The sequence below is a fragment of the Onychomys torridus genome, chromosome 19 (assembly GCF_903995425.1).
Source record: "Onychomys torridus chromosome 19, mOncTor1.1, whole genome shotgun sequence".
Classification (NCBI taxonomy): domain Eukaryota; kingdom Metazoa; phylum Chordata; class Mammalia; order Rodentia; family Cricetidae; genus Onychomys; species Onychomys torridus.
Genome location: NC_050461.1, coordinates 54,551,618 through 54,570,795, shown reverse-complemented (window position 1 = coordinate 54,570,795; position 19,178 = coordinate 54,551,618). Strand labels below are relative to the sequence as shown.

The window sequence follows — 19,178 nt, the reverse complement described above, 5'->3', positions numbered from 1 at the left end:
ACACACTGAGGCACTGCTCTTTATTCAGGGTTTTCTAACCCTGGAGAAGAGACAGAGCCAATGGCATGTAGGGAGGTGTATGGTGCCCCAGTGAGCACCTGACCTCTGAAAGCTGCTATAAAGAGGAAGGAGAGCAGAGTGCTAGAAGATTGGAGAGAGGGGATGCCTTCCTGGATCAGACGAGCAGGACAATTTCATGTGGGCTTGGGGCTGTTATGGGCATGGCGGCAGAAGCATGGGAAAGGGGAAGATGGAGGAAACAGAAGAAGAAATGGTCAAGCAACATCCACTTTGCATGGGTCAGCTGACTGGGCTCCCCTCCAGGATACAGCAAGCCTTTCCTGGGACACAGAGAAATGATGGGCAGCTTCTGAGGGCAGGTGGCTTTGCTCAGGCCTCTGTCTCTATGGCTTTTCCCTTTCTGTGAATTCTACTTACTGATCCTTCTCCTGCCTGGTTCCTCACTCAAGCTGTGACTCAGCTGTGCCAAGGCAGACCTGAGACTGACCCCAACTTAGAAGGCACACGCAGACACATGAGTCCTTCAGGATGAGAGGGGACTAGCCAACTCACTGTGGGCTGACATCCACAGGCTCTGGGATAAGGGTGCTTGTCACTTACATGACAATCCTGTTGGGCCCTCCTCTCCTGAGTCTGAAGACACCACCGCGAGAGCAACTAGTTAAGGTCTGCGTTTTCCACATCTCCTTCTTCCAGCCCTTAGTGAACTGGTTCTTCCAACTGGACAGGAGCAATAAGTGAGTCCTGAGGGTGAGAGGGCTCCGGGCCAGCACAGAGCGTCAAGTACTGGCTCAGGCTCCCAGTTCAGCTCAGTGAGCTCTGGAAGGCTAAGTAAGTACTAGGTTCTTCTGGGAAGATTGAGAGTCACATTTGCAAGGTACTGGGGCAGTGGGGAGGAGGGTGAGGATGGCATACAGGACAACTGTGAAGGGCACAGGCTTGCCCTCAAAATGCTTATCACCTGCCAGGACAGGGAGGCCACCCCTTATCCCCAGCCATGGTGACTGTGGAGCAGAAAGCCAACACTCGTTCTATCTACACCCACCTCCAGGCTTCCCATACGGCCTGCAGCCCACTCTTCAAGCCCCACCAAACTCTGACTCCAGCATCTTTCCACTCGGGATGTCTCCGGCTTTTCCCTTCTATTCACTCTACGGTCAGAGCACCACGTGGGGCTCTTCGCAAGTCTGGGTTCAGCAAACCCAGAGCAGATCAGGTGCACTGAGGACCTGGGGGCTACATGAAGTGATGGAGAGCAAGAAGGGGCAGTGAGTGTGGCAGCCAGAGAGCTTCCACAACCCTTTTTCCTTTAGTCCCCACAGTGCTGAGGTTACAGACACATCTAGCTATGCCTACTTTTTTTCATGGGTCCTGAGGATTCAAACTCAGATCCTTATGCTTGGGCAGCAAGCACTCTTTGTGTACTTAGCCATCTCCCTATCTCTAATCTTAGATCTTTCTTTATAGTCTTTATCCCTATGCTCCAGTCTGTCCGGCTCAAGAGTAGATGGTGCCAGCTTCTTGCACTAGGATCTTGGCACTTTGATTAGCTAATGGCCTCTCAAGCCTGGTTGCTATCTGTGCCCATCTCCATACTCAAGATGCCTCTGCCAGTCCCTTTCTTTACCCTGTCACCAGCAGGGACAGTCACCACCAGATACTCAGCACTTGGTTGGGCCACCTAACTGGACAAGCACTTTACACTAGTTATTTATGCCAGTCTCGAATCCAAGGACTCCACACAATGCAACTCCCATTTTGTACAAACTGGAGCTTACCAAACCTCCAACAAAAGAACGTTCTTGGGTTCCCACAGCCAGGAAGCCTGAACATCTCTGCCTCAGTGATGAGCTAGATTGTATCAACTCACAGGTAAAATTCCATCACCTCTTTGCAAAGTTTGTACCTGCTAATAGTTACTATCCAATGCTCTATAGTTAATCTATTCAAACAGTTATATATGTATGTATAAGCTAGTCCTATAGATATTCTATATAATAGTATATATAATCACCTATATCATATAATAGTATATATGCATATAATAATCTATTGGACTAGGTTGGGTTTAAAGATCTAAATTCTTCTAGACAAGCCCTACAAACATAAGTACTCGATAGGGGATCCTAGCACTCACATAGGGATATTGACAAAAGAGATCGCTGATAAACTGGTCACATGGTCACCAGGTCACTATTAACTAAGACTCACAGACAGGTGCCTCAACGGGAAAGGTTCTCTGTGCAATTTCCTAAATTCCAGAACTGAAATTTATTTCTTTATTTGACGTTTTAGAAGTTGAGGCCAAGGATAGGGAGGCAGCTAGGTAGTTAAGAATGTGTTCCGCTCTTGCAGAGGATCTGAGTTAGATGTCCAACATTCATGCTGAGCTCACAACACCCTGTAACTCCAAATCCGGGGAATCCTACATAACCTCAGAGCCTGTAGGCACCTACACATACACATAATTTAAAAAACAATAAAAAATTTTAAAGTTGACACAAAATTAATTAGAATTACTTTTAAATCTTTTCTCCTATCATGGATGTTTAATACTTTGGACAAACCATGTGACTTTCCTATGTGTCTATAATTTGAAACCTCACCTGAGCGATGAAACTCTGTCTTCAATAGCATCTGGGAGGCATCACTTAAAAAATCAGAATTAAGGAGGTGAATTTTTTTCCACTTTTCCTTCTCCCATACATGCGCTACAATCGGTTTTCAGGCAGGAGCCCTGGCACCTGGTCCCTTCTGTTTATGACTCAAAGACATCAGCTCACAGTGTGTCTCCCTCTGGGGCTGGAGACGCACACACTGCCTTTCATCTTGAGCTGTTGGCCGCCCATCGCTTCCAGTTGGCAGACATGCCCTGAAATCAGAGCCATCCTGTGCGTACACTGGGCTGAGCAACAAGTGGGAAAGGCATCCGAGACGTAGAACACTGGAGCAGAGGATGCAGCTGTCCTGGACTTGGGTATCACACGCCTCAGAATGCTTCATATGCTACTGGGGAAGTGTGGTCCAGACAACGTGGTCCAGGCTGCCCTCAGAAGGACCTCAGTGCCCTCAGCCCCTTCAGTCTGTGACAACCAGATCTCTCATCACAAACTCAGAGCCAAAGAACCACACTGAGCCCAGTCTGTGACAGCATTTGTGATGTCCCAGGAATCCCATCTTGTCTTCTGTCCCCTTCCATCTAGGAGGGGACCTTCAAAATCCCATCTGAGTGTCTGTTTCTAAATACCATTGCGCACTTCATAGTAAGCCAACATTCCACCCAGTCCACCTCCACATGACTGGGAAAAATAAAAACACCCTCTAAGTACCCCACTGCAGAAGTGAGAACAAACACCTCACGTAACTCAATGAGGTCTCTGTGCAAAACCTGGTCTTTCTACAGGAGGAAGCCATGGAAAGACGAGAGAATGTCAGCCCAACACGCAGCCGCCAAAGCAGCAGAAACCAGCAAGAAATCTGCACCAGAACTCTGAAATTCTGTACGTGGAAGAGGAAAATGACTCCTGCATTGTCTGCCTATACAGGAACAGCCATCATCCCCAGAAGAGGAGGACATCCAACCGGTCACAGTACTTGATGCTCCCAAATTCCATCCTGCACTATTTCTGAGCAATAAGAAAACACAGCACCCCATGTTTATAGGTTTCATTACTCATAAATAAGACATAAGTGAGCAACAAAATCTACCAAAGAATTACAGTTGACCCTAAGCAGACATGAGATTATCAAAGTTACTACAAGATATTAACTGTTATACCAGGTAAGTGAAATACAAAGTTAAATATTTAAACATTGCATTAATTTATTTTTCTTTTGCTTTGCTGTGAACTAGATACCAAACAGTATAATTTCACAGGAGGAATTATTTATTTGGCTTACAGTTGTAGAGTGTTCAGTCCATGGTCACTTAGGCCCATGGGCAGACCAACCTGGCAGTGAGAGCGTGTGATAAAGAAACTACTTCACGGTAGACAGAAGTAAAGAAAGGAGATGCAGGAGGGAGGCAGGGCATGACAGAGCTCCCGAGAGCACACCTGCATCCATCTCCTTCCCCCAGCTGAGCTCTACCTCCTAATGGTGCCATCGCAGGAAGCCATAAAGGACTGATCCACTATCAGGGCAGTCTCACGACCTAACCGACTCTGGAAACATCCATGTAAGATACATTCAGAGGTGTGTCTCACTAATCTCCCGCATCTCTCAGTCCAGTCAGATCGGTAAATTAAGATCAACTGCCACAATCAGACACTTGGGGTGAAAGCCTGCGGGTGTGGACGGACTTCTGAAGCTCTGATTCATTTGTGATTGGCCACTGTTTTAAGGACAGAAAGCCAGAGCCCTGTGTGTCTCCTCTGCCCTACAGCAAACCTACGCAGGAGGGCACCTACTTCATAGGACTGGGCTGTCTGCTTATTTGGAGGTTCTGTGCTTGCTGGGCTCTGAGGCAGGACCTCATATTGCAGGCTGGCCTTGAACTCCCTATATTGAAAAAGGATGTCCTTGAACTTCTGATCCTCTATGTCTACTGCCCAGGAGCTTGGATTATAGGCATGTACTCCCTCAGCTCAGTCTATGCAGTACAGGGGATCCAGCTCAGAGCTCTGTGCGTGATATGTGTATGCCATATCCTCATCCCTGAGGACCGGGTTTGGTGGAAGAACAAGCATCCATGTTTCATAAGTCTGGGTCTGAGCATGTAGCATTTTCCACTGTGTACGTGGCCTGTGCCAGGTTCTCTCCTTGACTACCTACGAGGGCCTAGATGTTTAAAGAGGAACCCGACCTCCTGTCAACCCCATGGGAGGCACCACGAACCCACCAGGAAGAAAGGTCCCACCGGGATGACCCCATCTTGATTTCAGGAACCCAACACCTCCATGTTTTAGGTTAGCTTCATCCTGAGACAGCTTCCCACTTGCACACAGATCTGGTTGGTACCCCTGAGTTCAGGGCTGGGAATCAAATACCTCAGGAGCCTGAAAACGGACTCAGCTGTCAGAGAAATGAGAGGCACATCAGGCCAGCTGACAAATCACCAATTAACTCAGGGAACAGAGACAGGCCAGCATCCCCAGTCACACACAGCCAGTGGGGATCTGCGGTCTTCCCACACGGTGTCTGCTTCCCCGTTAGACAAAAGCTGGCACCAGAGCTCTTGGAAGTTATTTAACAACAGTCTGATATTCCTGCCTGCCTTTCATTTTTCCTCCCTGGACTCAGTTTTGAGGACTGAAAATGCTAAATCAGTCTTGATTTTGAAGGCTACACTGGGCCCTTACCCCCCACCAATGAAACCACAGCAGAGCTTACGGGTTTTTATTAAAAATTGCATTTACCGACTTTCTTAGAAAGCCCTTCACCCCCCCTCACTGTGGTTCTCTATTATCACACAGGAACCAGCCCCAAAGGGTTTTTGTTTTATGACAAACACATAAGAAAAGCAAGAGACTGCAGTCTCCTAGAAGCCGCGTTTCAGATCCCTGGTTCAGATAAAAGAGCCTTCTGCTCCCTCGCCAGCCATTTATCACTCTAAAAGCACTGTGCCGAGAACACCGAGGAGTTCACTTTCCTATGCACAATAGAAATCAACTCCTTTCTTGGTTGTATAACGGGGTAGGGTGCATAGAATGAACGCTGGAAAATTTCCCTTTGTTGTGAAGTTTGGGTAGCATGGTTTTGGCTCAGAGAGTCCAGCCATACCTTGGCACCGCAAGCACCAGCTCCTGCATGCCCCTTGCCTCTGCCCGGCCCTGTTGCTATGCCCAGCTGCCCCCGCAGAGGGCTCTGCTGACGACACAGACCTGCTGAGGAGAGCCAGGACAGCTGAGAAAAGTCTCTTCTGCACAATGGACGTCAGCACATAAAAATGATGACCTCAGGAAGCCGACAGCTCCATCCCCCTGTTCTCTTCATGTGCCAGGTCACATCCCTCAGAGGAGGCTCCCACAGAGAACAGCCCACTGCAGGCAGACACTGGTCAAGTGAGGCTCGGAGCTCTCTGCCTGCAGAGTTCGTACGTGGTCTTGACCACCCGATGAGTGGTCGCACCTCACAGATCCAAGAAGGAGAGAGACACAGGGACTTGTCTTGTGTCATTAAGAAGCTGCAGTGTCCAGAGAAAGTGGCTTCTGACAGTCTGTGGCAGTCCACTTCAGGGTTAGCTTAGCTATAGTTATAACAAGGGCTCCTTATTCTTTCACTCATGAATTTCCTCACAAATATTTACTAAGTGCTATGTTAAGCAGAGGGGTCAGAATGCCTGCTCTTTCTTGATGAGGAAGGCAGCTGTTCACAACATCAACACTTAGTGGGAAATGTGAGGCAGAGAAAGGAACCCAGCCCCAGCCCCAGGGTGGAGGCGAGGGTTGGAGGACACTCTTTCCATACAAGGCACTTCTAAAGTGCATGCTAAGGGGAAAACTGGCCTGGGAGAAAAGAAGAAAGGTTTGAGGAATGGAATGGACATATACAAGGACCCATGTGAGAGTACCTGTGCCTCACTGGGTCCGGGGTCACAACCAGAAGAGGAGAGGAGCCCCCCCGCTGTGTAGCCAGTGAGTGGGCAGGATCATGTGTGCCAGACAAGAGAGGCCAGGAGCCAACTTCCTGATGTTGTGTTAGTGCCTATAGCCTTACAGTCTTCCCTCTATAGGAAATGGACCAAAACGTAGCAGTCAGGACTGGACCAAAAGAGTTATAACAGACAGTGGCTTACATCGGAAAGATTGTCTCTTGGGGCTGGGTATGTAGTTCAGATGGTGGAGTACGTGTCTAGCATGCACAGAGTCCTGGGTTCAATTCCCAGCATCATATGAACTAGATGTGATAAACTCTTGGAATCCCAGAACTGGCACAGAGGGGGTTGAGAGAGGCCAAGGTATCAGAACTTCAAGGTCATCCTGGGCTGCATAGAGTCTGAGCCAGCCTGCTATACATGAAAAAAAAATTACTTCAAGTTGGTCTCATCCATAGTCTCAAATCCCATTCAGGTTAATTGATGGGAGGGAGGGCTGCCATTCCTACATACTTTCAGAAACTGGTTCTTTTCCACCTAAGGATTCCCTCCGCCTCTAGGGTTTGAGGTTCACTCCTACCAAGAGCTAGAAGAAAAGAACAGGGGTGGGATGCAAGGGGGAGGAAGTTTTGGCTCTGGGCCCTGCAGAGCCACTTGAGATCTTCCCAGCATCACTGACCAGCACTTGGTCACACTGTCCTACAAGCTGCAAAGAGACTTGGATAACGTGACCCAGCTGTGCATCCCAGAGGGCAAGTCCTGGTATTCTCAGCCTCATGTGTGAATTACTGCCTAAGACATTAGTGCCCCCCCTTTTTAAAGGCAAACTCTTAGTGATCTATTACGGTAGACCAGGGGCCCACAAACTACAGTTCCAGGGTCATACCTGGCTGTCAGCCTGTTCTCTGTTCCTTTCCCTCAGGTTCCACTTAGTTCAAAAATCCTCACACAGCCCCATGAAGTCACTGCTCTGAACAGCTGGATGATCAGATACAATGTCTAGACACAATGGTGACTGACCTGCTCACGGGAGACAAACACTAAGGAGGGGTTAGTTACTTTGAGTTTCTGGTTAGTTACTTTTATGTCCTCCTAACCAAGTAACCAACAGAAGGAACTCAAGGAAGGAAGCATTTTGGTTCACAGTCCTTTAAGATTTAGTCCATCATGGCAGAGAGAATGTGGTAGAGTTTGCAGCAGCTAAACCATGCAGCTGCGGCCCCTCCCACCACAGTGCCAGACAGCAGGGGGAGAATCCAAGCTACAACCAACAGCAGATACAACTGACAACAGATCTAGCCTTCAAAGGCCTGCCCCTAGTGACCTACTTCCACCAGCTAGACCCCACACCCACAAGGTTCCACGGTCTCCCCAAACAGTTCAGTGCCAGGCATTCCAACACATGGGTCTTTAAAGAACATTCCAGAGCTAAGAAGACAGAGTCAGGCAGTTGCTGCTAAGTTGGGAGACAAAGGAGCTCGGTTTAGGCCCAGAGCCATCTGATCCTGGAAGGTATGTGTACCCTTTCCATTCTACTATGATGTTTATACAAAACTCTTTAACCAGTTGTCATGATGAATACTGTCAACAGCATCTCTAACCACCTAGGAGACAAACCTTTGGGCATGTCTGTAAGGAATTTTCTAGATTGAATGAATTCAGACCCATCCTGGATATAGGTGGCACCCTTGCATGAGGCTACCTTCCCTATCCCTCCCTTCCCTTCCCTATCCTTCTCTTCCTTTCCCTCCCCTCCCCTCCCCTCCCCTTCTCCCCTCCCCTTCCCTTCCCTTCCTATTGAGAGCCTCTGGTAGCAGAAGTCCATGAGAGTATACAGCAGTGACAACTAGTGTTCAGAAGGTCAACCTATCAGAACTAAGGGTTCTGTTAGAGGAAACCATCCATCACGCAAGGCATTATGGAGTTACTGCCTTTTGAATGACCTGGCTGTCTCTTGTTGTAAACTTTTTGTGCAATAACAACTATGATTCTCCCCCACTTACCATGCATTTCCATGTTAAGTGTACATGTAATCTCATGATTGCATCTCAATCTTGGGCACAACTCTCCCTATACATTTGGGGTAATTGGACAACTGTCCCCAACTGTTTATTTTTCATTAACATATATCTGGCTAGGGCCATTCTCCAGACAAAAGTATTTTGGGAAAGATACCTTCTTCCAAGGACAAAACTGCACATAGATAAACATTAGCTCATCTCACCCAGAGATAGAGAAAAGAACCACTAACAATTAAATCCTCAACCCCTTACCTTCACCCTGGGTTATTTACACAAGACCCTAACTTAAGAGATTTACTGCTCACATTCCTGGGATGATGTTTTAGCCATTTGCTAGACACTGAGTTAAGGCAGTTACTTCCCACTGACCCAAGGAGATTGCCTCCAGGCCAGGCAGGCAATAGGTGCCAAGCTTCTTTCTTGTGCAAATTAAGTTTTTCTTCCTCCTCAGCCAGGTGCTATTCCTAGATTTTCTCCTCAGCAATTACTCTGAGTGAAAGTGCTTTTGCTAACCAAATGCTACTCTCTCTGACAGGGGTTGCTTAGCCACCTAGCACATGTCCCCTTCCCTATCAGAAAGCAGCTGCAGCCTGGATGAGCAGGAAAAGCGGCGCCAAAGACAGTTGACTTTCTTGTGACTTGTTGACCCCTAACATTCTACCTAGCCATTTCTAGATGGACCCGGGATGAATAAAAAGGAGAGAGTGAGCTGAGCCAGTGTTCCTCACTCCCTGCTTCCTGACTGTACATCAATGTGACCAGCTGCCTCTGGATCCTGCCTCCATGTCCTCTGCACCACGATGGTCTGTGGAACCAAACCGGGAACCAGAGTGTACCCTTCTTTGCTCTGGCCACACATTTGACCCAAAAAGAACAAAAAAATAAAAACAGCCATAGATTGTGAAGATGCCAGGCCTGCCTGACGTGCATATGGCTGTGCCCTTGTATAAAGTTCCTCCCCAAGCTCTGGCAAGATTCTCACAGTGTGGTTCAGCTAGGTCTCACCCCATCAGTCCAAGAACCTTCCTATCTGTTGTGCATATCTGGGGAGTGCAAAGATTTGGGGGGGATAAACTAAGGCATCGTATCAGATAAGACCCAGGACTTCTACCGGGAGATAAAGGGACAGGCCACCTACCCCAGAGTCTGCAGGGTAGATTTGGAAGATCCATTTCTGGTTTATCTTCCAGTCATGAGGTTCTCATCACACTCCTCATTAAGAATCAGAGTGTGTCTCCCTGGGAGGTCCATGGACCATCTGCATGGACCTAGGATGCTCGAAAGAAAGCAAGCAAGCCCTAAACCCAGCCCCATCTTTGGATTCCAAACTCTTCGGGTGGGACCCAGGAATGCACGGCCAGCCCTGCTCAGGGTCCCTCAAGGACTACAGAAGAAAGGATGATGAGGGTGAGAGAGTGCGAAACAAACATTCAATCCTCTCTGTGGGTACATAGACTAGTTCTCTGAGAGCACTGGGAGAATGGATGGAGAAGACCAGAGATGAGGACAGTGATGGAAAGAACTAGGTAGAATGATGAGAGACCAGCAGGAGGGACCGAGAGCAGGAGGGACCAAAAGGAGCTAAGCAAGAGAGCAGACAAGAAATGGTACAGATAGAATCACCATAGAAGAATAAAGTGAATGGACTAAGGAACTCAGTGTGCTTAGATTCATTGAATATCCCTCAGATTAGAATCCTCAGCGGGTTGGTAGACTCTTCCACAGACCCTGGAAGCAAACAATATAGGCTGGACCTAATATTGTTTGCGTTACCTTCCCTTCCCTTCTTCCCTTCCCTTCTCTTCCCTTCCTTTTCCTTTCCTTCTTCCCTTCCCTTCCCCATCTTTCCCTCTCCTTCTGTTCTCTTTCCTCCCCACCTCTCCCCTCCCCTTCCCTCCCATCCCCTTCCCTTTTCCATCCTTCCCTATCCTTGTGTTCCCACCCCCCCCCTCCCCCTCCCTCCCCCACCCCTCCCCTCCTCTTCCCTCCCCTTCCCTTTCCTTCCCTTCCCTGCCCTTCCCTCCCTCCCCTTCCCCCCTTCCCTTCCCTCCCTCCCCCTTCCTTCCCCCTCCCCTGCCCTTCCCTTCCCTCCTTCCCCCTTCCTTCCCCCTCCCCTGCCCTTCCCTTCCCTCCTCTTCCTTCCCCTTCCCTCCCCCTTCCTTCCCCCTCCCCTGCCCTTCCCTTCCTTCCCCTTCCTTCCCCTTCCCTCCCCTGCCCTTCCCTTCCCTCCCCTCCCCTTCCCTTCCTCTCCCCATCCTTCCCCTTCCCTCCCCTGCCTCCACCCCTCCTCTTCCCTCCCTCACCTTCCCCCACCCCTCCCCTCCCCTGCCCTTCCCTTCCCTCCCATCCCCTTCCCTTCCCCATCCTTCCCTCTCCTTGTGCTCCCTTCTCTCCCCTTCTTATTCTCCTGCTTGTTGTTTGTTTGATTTGAGGCAGAGACTCACTGTACATCTAGTCTTGTCTCCAATTAATAACCTCCCCTCTTCCACCTCCTGCATTGTAGGACTGCAGCCACTGGGGCCAGCGTTCTAGGGCATTGCGTGAGTCACTGAAAGACTGGTGTCTATTTAGGAGCCTTTGTTCATAGATGTAACTTACCAAACTATTTTGTAGGTCAATGGCCAATGCTTATTTTTAAATTTGTGTTCTCTCTCTCTCTCTCTCTCTCTCTCTCTCTCTCTCATCTTGCTGTGTAAGCAAACTAGCCTTGAACTCCTGATCCTTGAACTGCCTCAACCTCCCCAAATATGGAGATCACAGTCGTGTATTATCACACCCAACACACACAGCCATCTTGATTATTTCATAGTAATTACTTGCATTTGTGTTTTTATGCCAGGACATTGAACAGCTCGATGTAATAGTCTAAGAGGTTTTCCTTCAAGGCCAGTGAGATGGCTGTGTAAAGGTACCTGCGGCTAAGCCTGAGTTCCAGTCCCAGGACCCACATATTGGAAGGAGATAACTGATACATGTGATTTTGAAAGAGTAATTCTTCCAGTGGGGGTACTTTAAGGGTATGGACGTCTCAGTGTAATTTATGTTATGTTTTGAGATAGAGCTTTGCTGTTGTGCCTAAACTCTTGGGCAGAAGTAACTCCTCTTCATCAGCCCCAAGTACCTGGGATCACAGGTATTGCTAACTCACCTGGCTTAGTTGCATCATTATTTTTAATGCAAGCAAGCAAAAGCTCCTTGCTGATAAAATTTCATTCCTTAAGGCCCCTAGCATTCTGATTTCTCTCCTGTGGGACTGGTAGTCACACAGTAAACAGTGGTGAATGTTGAACTGAACTCTTGTCAAGGTGGTGATATTGCCACACACAGCCTTGATTCCATGCCCCAGATAGGAGCTGAGCAAGGAAAAGATGGATTTTTATTGGTGCTGGGGTTCAATGAGGCACACCACATTTTATGATCTTCCATTGTTCTATGTGCAGGTGCAGCTCAGACAACAACATACATCTGTATTTGCTCTCAGACTAAATCTAGGCGCTACTCTTAAAACTACACATTTAAAACCTTGTTGCAGTGCAGCCAAACAAGTCCATAGAAGCAAATTCATTGCTTTAAATATTCACACTAATTTTTAAAAAAAAAAGGTTAAAAAAAATGAGCTGAGGATCTAACTTAATCTGGGAAAAACACACCAACCCACAATAAAGAAGAGAAAATGATGAAATGGAAAACACATGATGCCCAAATTGGGTATTTAAATAAATAACATAACAGGTTCTCTAATTATCAAGTTAATTCAGCAAAAAAGAGGGAAGACACATTCAAACAATATGGCAATACATTCTATCTAGAAATTTTAAATATATATATATATATATATATAAATATATATATATATTTGCCTGCGTGTATGTCTTGTATACCACATGCATGCCTGGTGCCCATGGAAGTAAGAAGAGAGATTTGGATCCCCTGGAACTGGAGTTACAGATTGTTGTAAGCATCCATGTGATCCTAGGAATTGAACTTGCTCTGGAAGAGCAGCCAGTGCTCTTAGCCAGGGGTCATCTCTCCAGCCCAGTACTTCTTTCTAAAGTGCCAATAGCAAATTAGAGACCCCACCTGGGCCAGAATTGTGGCTTGGCCAACTCCCTTCTTCCAGCACATACAATAGCTCAGTAACATGTATAGCAGACCCTTATAGCACTGTGGGGGATAACCCTACACAGTTGGCCTATTATCTGAGGACAGGCACTTGGGGGATGAGGAGGAAGCCTGAGAACAAAGCAACCAGTACTCTCTCCAACAGATGTCTCACATCCCCAACCTTCCTCTTATTTTAGAAGAAAAGCATGGAAGAGCAATTGTTTGCCTGTGTGAAGGCACCCTGAAGTGAGAAGATGATCTTCCTGATGCTAACAAGCATTCAAAAATCCCACCATCTATCTTAAAGGTCCCTCCCTAGGTAGTGATTTGAAACACCCAATGAGTAAGGGCTCTGACTCAATGTTTGCATTCCATCAGTGTTGATTCTGACCCTTATCTAACAAGCAGATGAGGTTGAGACACACAGAAGAGTCCATATGGAGGAGTTAGTTCAGCATAGGTAGGAAATCCCCTTGAGTAAGGAAGATGGCTTGGAACAGTCCTCCAACTCCTGAGCTCCTTGGAATTCCTTCCAGTTGTTAAGGAGCTACAGCCAGGGTGGATGCATTTGAAGTGACTGCTTTACCTTGTTCCCATCAGGATGATAAGGACCCACTACACCAAATAAAGTCACAGCTTTCCCAGCAGCCAGCCTGGCCAGATGTATTCCCAATGCCACCAAATGAAACAAAGGGCACATTGACCAGAGGACCACCATAGTAACAGAGAACTAAGATTGACCCGTGGCAACCTCCACAACCGTATGGGACCCTGGCAGGGTCTCTAATGTGGCCAGCCTCAGCTCTCCCTTCTCCAAAGCTAAGGCAATCGTATCTCCCCCCACAAGTAACACATGCAGCCTGTCTTCTTCCACTTTGTCCAACATGTACCCTCTTTGTAGATCTTAAACTTCGGGTCTGAAAATATACTCAGTTCATAATGTTAGCTGAAGCTAGAATCACAGTTTTGTTCATTGCTTTGATAGTGTCTACAATAACAAAAATGAATTTGCTCACATTAAAAATGAAGGAAAGCACAGGGAAGCCTACGAGGTTCTGTGAGACTCTGAGTTACTTTTGGTGGCGAGGCTTCCAGGAGAGATGCAGGTTCCCTCATGAGAGTCAACACTTGAAAGACAAGCTACAAGAAGTTAAAGTTATTTGGGATTTGAAAATGAAATCTTTCTGGAAGGTTTCAAAACCTCACCTGCAGCTTTAAGGAGGGCATGCTGAGTAACATCGTAGCTTGCCCCTGAAGAAGTCTGATTGAAGCTCTGTGCACACTGAGATGTCATCTGCTAGTGACTATAATGGCATGCACAGGATGAGAAAGCGGGGCTGAAGAAGTTAATTGACAGACTGTAGCCACATACACCCCTAGAGACCATGTCAGGACCATTCTGCACCGTGTTTAAGAACTGTCCATCACTTGACAACATCCTATCAACCCTAGAGCCCCAGCACATTCCTGAAGTACCAGTCAGAGTATCTGCTCTCAGACTTTTATGACCCTCTTCTTGGGTGCCCAAGGATCACATTCATTCATGTCAACCTTTCTAGAGGGAATGTGCATTTTGTTTTTGAAGGCTTTTTATGTTCACCTTTTGAATAGAATGTGTGTGTATGCACATGAGCATGCATGAACACTGGGGGAGGGTGCACAATTATTCCAGTGTGTTCATGTATATGTGTGCATGAGCAAGTCAGGGGCTAACATCTTGTGTTTTGAGGCAGGGTCTCTGGAACTTCACTGAGTAGGCTACCATACCCACAGATGGCCTTACAGGAAAGAATAGCTTCGTAGAGCTGTATCCCAACTTAGACATGATCACCAAGGAGAGAGACTACAGAAAAGGCAGTCCTGCCTATTAGTGTCTCACGTTTTGTCTAAGCAAGTGTTTTGGACAAGAACTAAGAGATGAAAATTTTCCTCCACTTCCCTAAGTGTACACAATCATCTTACAAAGATTAAGTCGAGCAAAATCCAATAGGACGTTTCATCCCTGTGGCCCCGGTACCTCTGAAGCACTCTAAACTGACGTGCAGAATCAGACTGAAGTTAGGATCAGAGAGAGAGAGAGAGAGAGAGAGAGAGAGAGAGAGAGAGAGAGAGAGAGAGATGGGGGTTGTGGGGATTGCCTCCTCCCCGGGCTCCAGCAGCCACCACAGTGTCCTATCATTTACTAGCAGAAAATACCATAAACTCTTGTCCAATACTCCAGCTTTCCCAACTTCTCTTACATTGCTGCTCTTTGTCCCCAAAGCAGTTTTACCAAAATTATTGCCCTGGAGAGTCTCGACCTTTGTCCCCTGCATTTCAGACAATCATTTGGGCACTGGAAAAAAGTTGTGCGGTCTTCGAATCTTCTAAGTCAATTCCCCCTTCTCCTGCGCCCCGCTGGAGATAAGCCAACCTAGATGTGTCAACATAGTTCCACCTCGCCTGAAGGCAGACTCCTCAGCCAAGAGGGGACCCATAATCTCCAATCACTGTGCAAACACATCTCAGTGACAAGTGCGGAGGCAGGTGTGTGTGAAGCTTCTCCGAGTTGGCTTCTAGGAAAGTTTTCCTTTTTACCTGAAGCCAGATCATCTCTTAGCCCACTCTTTGGGATAGGGACAGAAACAAAAGGTTTTCCCAGGTATTTGCAATGCAGCACTTGCAAGCATGGGCTGGAACCTGGTGGGTCCCCAAAGGTGGTCATCCGGTGTGGGGGTCTCTAAGTCACAAAGACTCCAGAGACCTAACCTTTTCACACTTGCTGTATGGCGGTGAGATGAAGCCCAGAGCCACGCTTACCTGGCTGACGATGGTAGAGTGGGTCTCCACATAGCGCCAGTCACCGCTGCAAGGCACCAGGGGCGCGGAGCGGTTGGGAAAGGCAGAGAGTGGGTCACAGCTGAGATCGGTGCTGGCATTGGTGGCTTCCAGCAGGTAGCGGTGGCAGTGGCCTTGGCCTCGGCGTTCAGCCGGGGTGCGGAGCTCAGGCGCCGTGAGGTTCCACTCCTCCTCTGGGCTCCAGGCGCAGCGCTCGGCCAGCTCGGTGGCACGCGGCCCACGACACCAATAGTAGTCCGGCTGGATGCCCAGGAAGACCACGCCAACGAAGAGGAAGGCGAAGGTGATACCGGTCAGGCACAGCAGCAGGAACACGCGCCGCTGGAAGCGCCCAAACTCGCCCGCCTTCCTCAGCGCCTGGTCGAACGTGGGCATGGTGCGCCCCGGCACCCCGCGTCCTGCCGCCCGCAGCTCCGCCTGCAAGTGACCCGCGGGCGCCGCCGCCCGCAGCTCTGCACCCGCCGCCCCCGCCTCGCTCGCTCTCTCGCCCTGGCAGCCCGCCCCGGGCCGCTCCTCCCGCTCCAGGCTCCCGGCCTCCCGCCCGTTCGCGCCCCAGGCTGGCATAGACCTGGAGAGCAGGTTGGGGTGGGTTTGTGGCAGTGTCACTGTGCACCAAGGCCCGGACCTGTAGCCTGCCCTAAAATGACATCCAGGGTCGGAGTTCCCTGAGTTCCAGGATCACCCAGCCTCGGACTCTGCAGACTCCAGGAATAGCTTTTAGTGCTCTGAGGCTGCTGGAGCTAGCCTCTGAACTCCCAAGGTGACAGCCAGCTCCAGGAACAGGGCTTCACACCTGCCCCTGCCTCATCACGTGCCTAGAGCCCTGGGTGGGATGTTGGCGACACAGCAGACATTGGCTAACTATTCCAGCAGGACAGAGGGACAGCCCACAGGGCTATGGGATTTGCTTAGTCCTAAAGTTCAAGAGGAGAAGGGACCGCCTTAAAGAAAAGTCCTTTGCATATATTCGCATCCTGGATCTCTGGGAAACAGTGATGCGCTTGAATCCATCATGGGTCTTTGTTGCCCCTCAAAGATATGCAGATCCTATAGGATGCACAGTGGGGTCCACACCCCATTACCCCATCGCCAGGCTCACTGGGCTAGCGTAATCAGCTGCCAGGCTGCAAATTCACCAGTGTCGACCACGGAGCGTCCATGTTAGCACGCTCTACCTCCGTATTCTAATTTCTCCAACCAGCTCTTGCCCTGGTCCCCACCTCATGCCATCAGCCAGCGGTTAGCTAACTTTCTCAAGCGATCCAAAGAATGAAGATTTAGCTCTCTTCCCCACAGCGAGAACTCCGGAGTCAGGCTGCCCTTGTTCCAGCCCACCTCATCCCCGTAGGACTTGTGCCCTGAGAAATTTAATTGACCAGCTCTGGTTTTCCCATCTTTTAAATGAGTCTAACAACATATCTATTTCGTAGGGCCCTGAGTGGATTAACACGAGGGAAGTACCAGAAAAGTGCTCAGGGTTTTCACTCAGGAATTATTACCGCAGCTCTTTGCTACTATCATATAGTATCATCTGTGTGTGTGTGTGTGTGTGTGTCTGTCTGTCTGTCTCTCTCTCTCTCTCTCTCTGTCTCTCTCTGTATCTGTCTCTCAGTCTTTCTGTCTCTGTCTCTCTCTGTCTGTCTCTCTGTTTCTGTCTGTCTCTCTGTCTCTGTCTGTCTCTGTCTCTGTCTCTCTCTGTCTCTCTCTGTCTCTCTCTCTGTCTCTCTGTCTCTCTCTCTCTCTCTCTCACACACACACACACACACACACACACACACACACACACACCACACCACCTACTCCCCAGTCACTTCTGTATTTGTGTATTTCTCTGGTCCCATTTGTAACAGTAATTTATTTTTTCCCTCTGCTTTGAAGGGAGTTTGAGAAAAAGTGACTCACCTTGCTCCCAGAATGAAACCCTCATGTCTCAAGTCTTTCCAAGTCCTAACCTATTTTTTTCTGTCCCCTGCTTGTGTTTCTGGAAGACTTGTTGGGTCGGGATGGGGGCATTACTTGCATATTTGTGTGCTTTGCTCACTGATAAACCTGCGGGATGACCTGAGCGCCATCTTCTCTGTCTGTGGATTAACATCTGTTTCTCTGGCACTAAGAAATCTCAAAGTGGATGAAACAAAGTATACATTTTTCATAGTTCCTACTTGGTGTGTCTTGTCATCAAAGTCGTGGTTTCCTAAGATCTTAAATGCTTTCTCCTATTCGCATACACACATATATACTGCCTAGCACTGAGCGCTAGTCTGCGCTGAGCTACACCCTCACCCAAGGTCTTTATATAGCCTTATTAAATTGTGTTTTTCACATTGAATTTTAATATCTCTGGAGTTAATTCTGTGCAGAGCACGGTAGAATCTAATTTACTGATATCTTCCATATGATCAAGCAGCTATCTGAATGCCCCTGGATTACAGCTCTGCCCCTGTCTTTACGAGACTCCTAGCTATGCTGGAAGAACCTGACTTGTGTCCTTCACCCTGTCCTGTGTCTGTCTGTCCCCAAGCTGCTGTCACTGTTCACAACTGTCTATCACAATCGTAGTCTCTAGTAGAGCAAGTTTGCCTCTCATGCCCACTCATCTCGTCCCTCTTCAGAGTGAACTTGGCCATTCCTGAGGCTCTTATCTTCTACATACACTTTATATTTTGATAAATTCCATACATATTTGACTGGTACTTTTATTTAAAGCCACGTGTGCAATTTATTTTTCCTTCTGCTTTGAAGGGAGTTTGAGAAAAAGAAAACAAATCTCTCTCTCTCTCTTTTTCTCATATACACATGTACACATGTGTGCACACACATATATACATATACATATGTATAATATACATATATTACAGTGCTAGAATGGAGACCTGGGTCTCAGTTATGTTAGGCAAGAGCTCTACCACTGAGCTACAAGGCCAGCCCTTGATCTTTTTATCTTCAAAACACAAATGCAGTTGGGTGTGCTGTGGCACACCTGTAATCGCAGCACTTGAGAGGCAGAGGCAGGAAGACAGTACACGTTTAAGACCAGCCTCTTCTATATAGTGAGTTTTGACCAGCCACGGGTATATAGTAAGACCCTATCTCAACAATAACAACAAACCCATTGCACACTGCTCCGCCCATGCACCATCCAATGTGGTACAGCCACACACAAGTTCATAAACGCTCATTCATGGAAAGGAAACGATGACAGACTGTGTTCCTCATGGCCACGTGTGTTTAGTGTTTAACATGTGCTCTCCACAGAAGAAGGAATGTTTGTTCCTTCACCAGGGGACATTCTGGGGCATATTATTGACTAGACACTGTGACCAACTAATTCTGGTTGGAGCTTCCAAAGACAACTGGAAATAGAACCCCCAGCTTCCCATTACAAAGCTACATCAGAAATAAAACAACATAATGCAGACACTTCCACTTCCACGTCTATTGTATCACCATTGCCAATAAACAAGGTATGGAGCCAACCATGACATCCATGCACAGGTGAATGAAGAAAAAGGTGTGTCAGTGATGAAGAAGAAAATACATGTATATGTAGATGATGCGTGTATGTATGCAAGTGGATGTTATTCAGCCAGAGTAAAAGAATGAAATCCAGTCACTTGCAGGACTGGATGGAACTGGAATATATCATGTTAAATGAAATA

At 48.0% G+C, this 19,178-nt stretch overlaps 1 protein-coding gene across 1 annotated transcript in view; it reads right to left on the bottom strand.

The window, feature by feature from the left end:
• Slc22a3 (solute carrier family 22 member 3) overlaps positions 1-16,260 on the bottom strand; it is an 88,948-nt gene extending 72,688 nt beyond the window's left edge. The window contains exon 1 of the mRNA XM_036168971.1: positions 15,481-16,260. Coding sequence (XP_036024864.1) covers positions 15,481-16,083 — 603 coding nt within the window. The 5' untranslated portion in view covers positions 16,084-16,260. The remainder of the gene's footprint in view (positions 1-15,480) is intronic.
• Between the last annotated feature and the right edge of the window lie 2,918 nt (positions 16,261-19,178).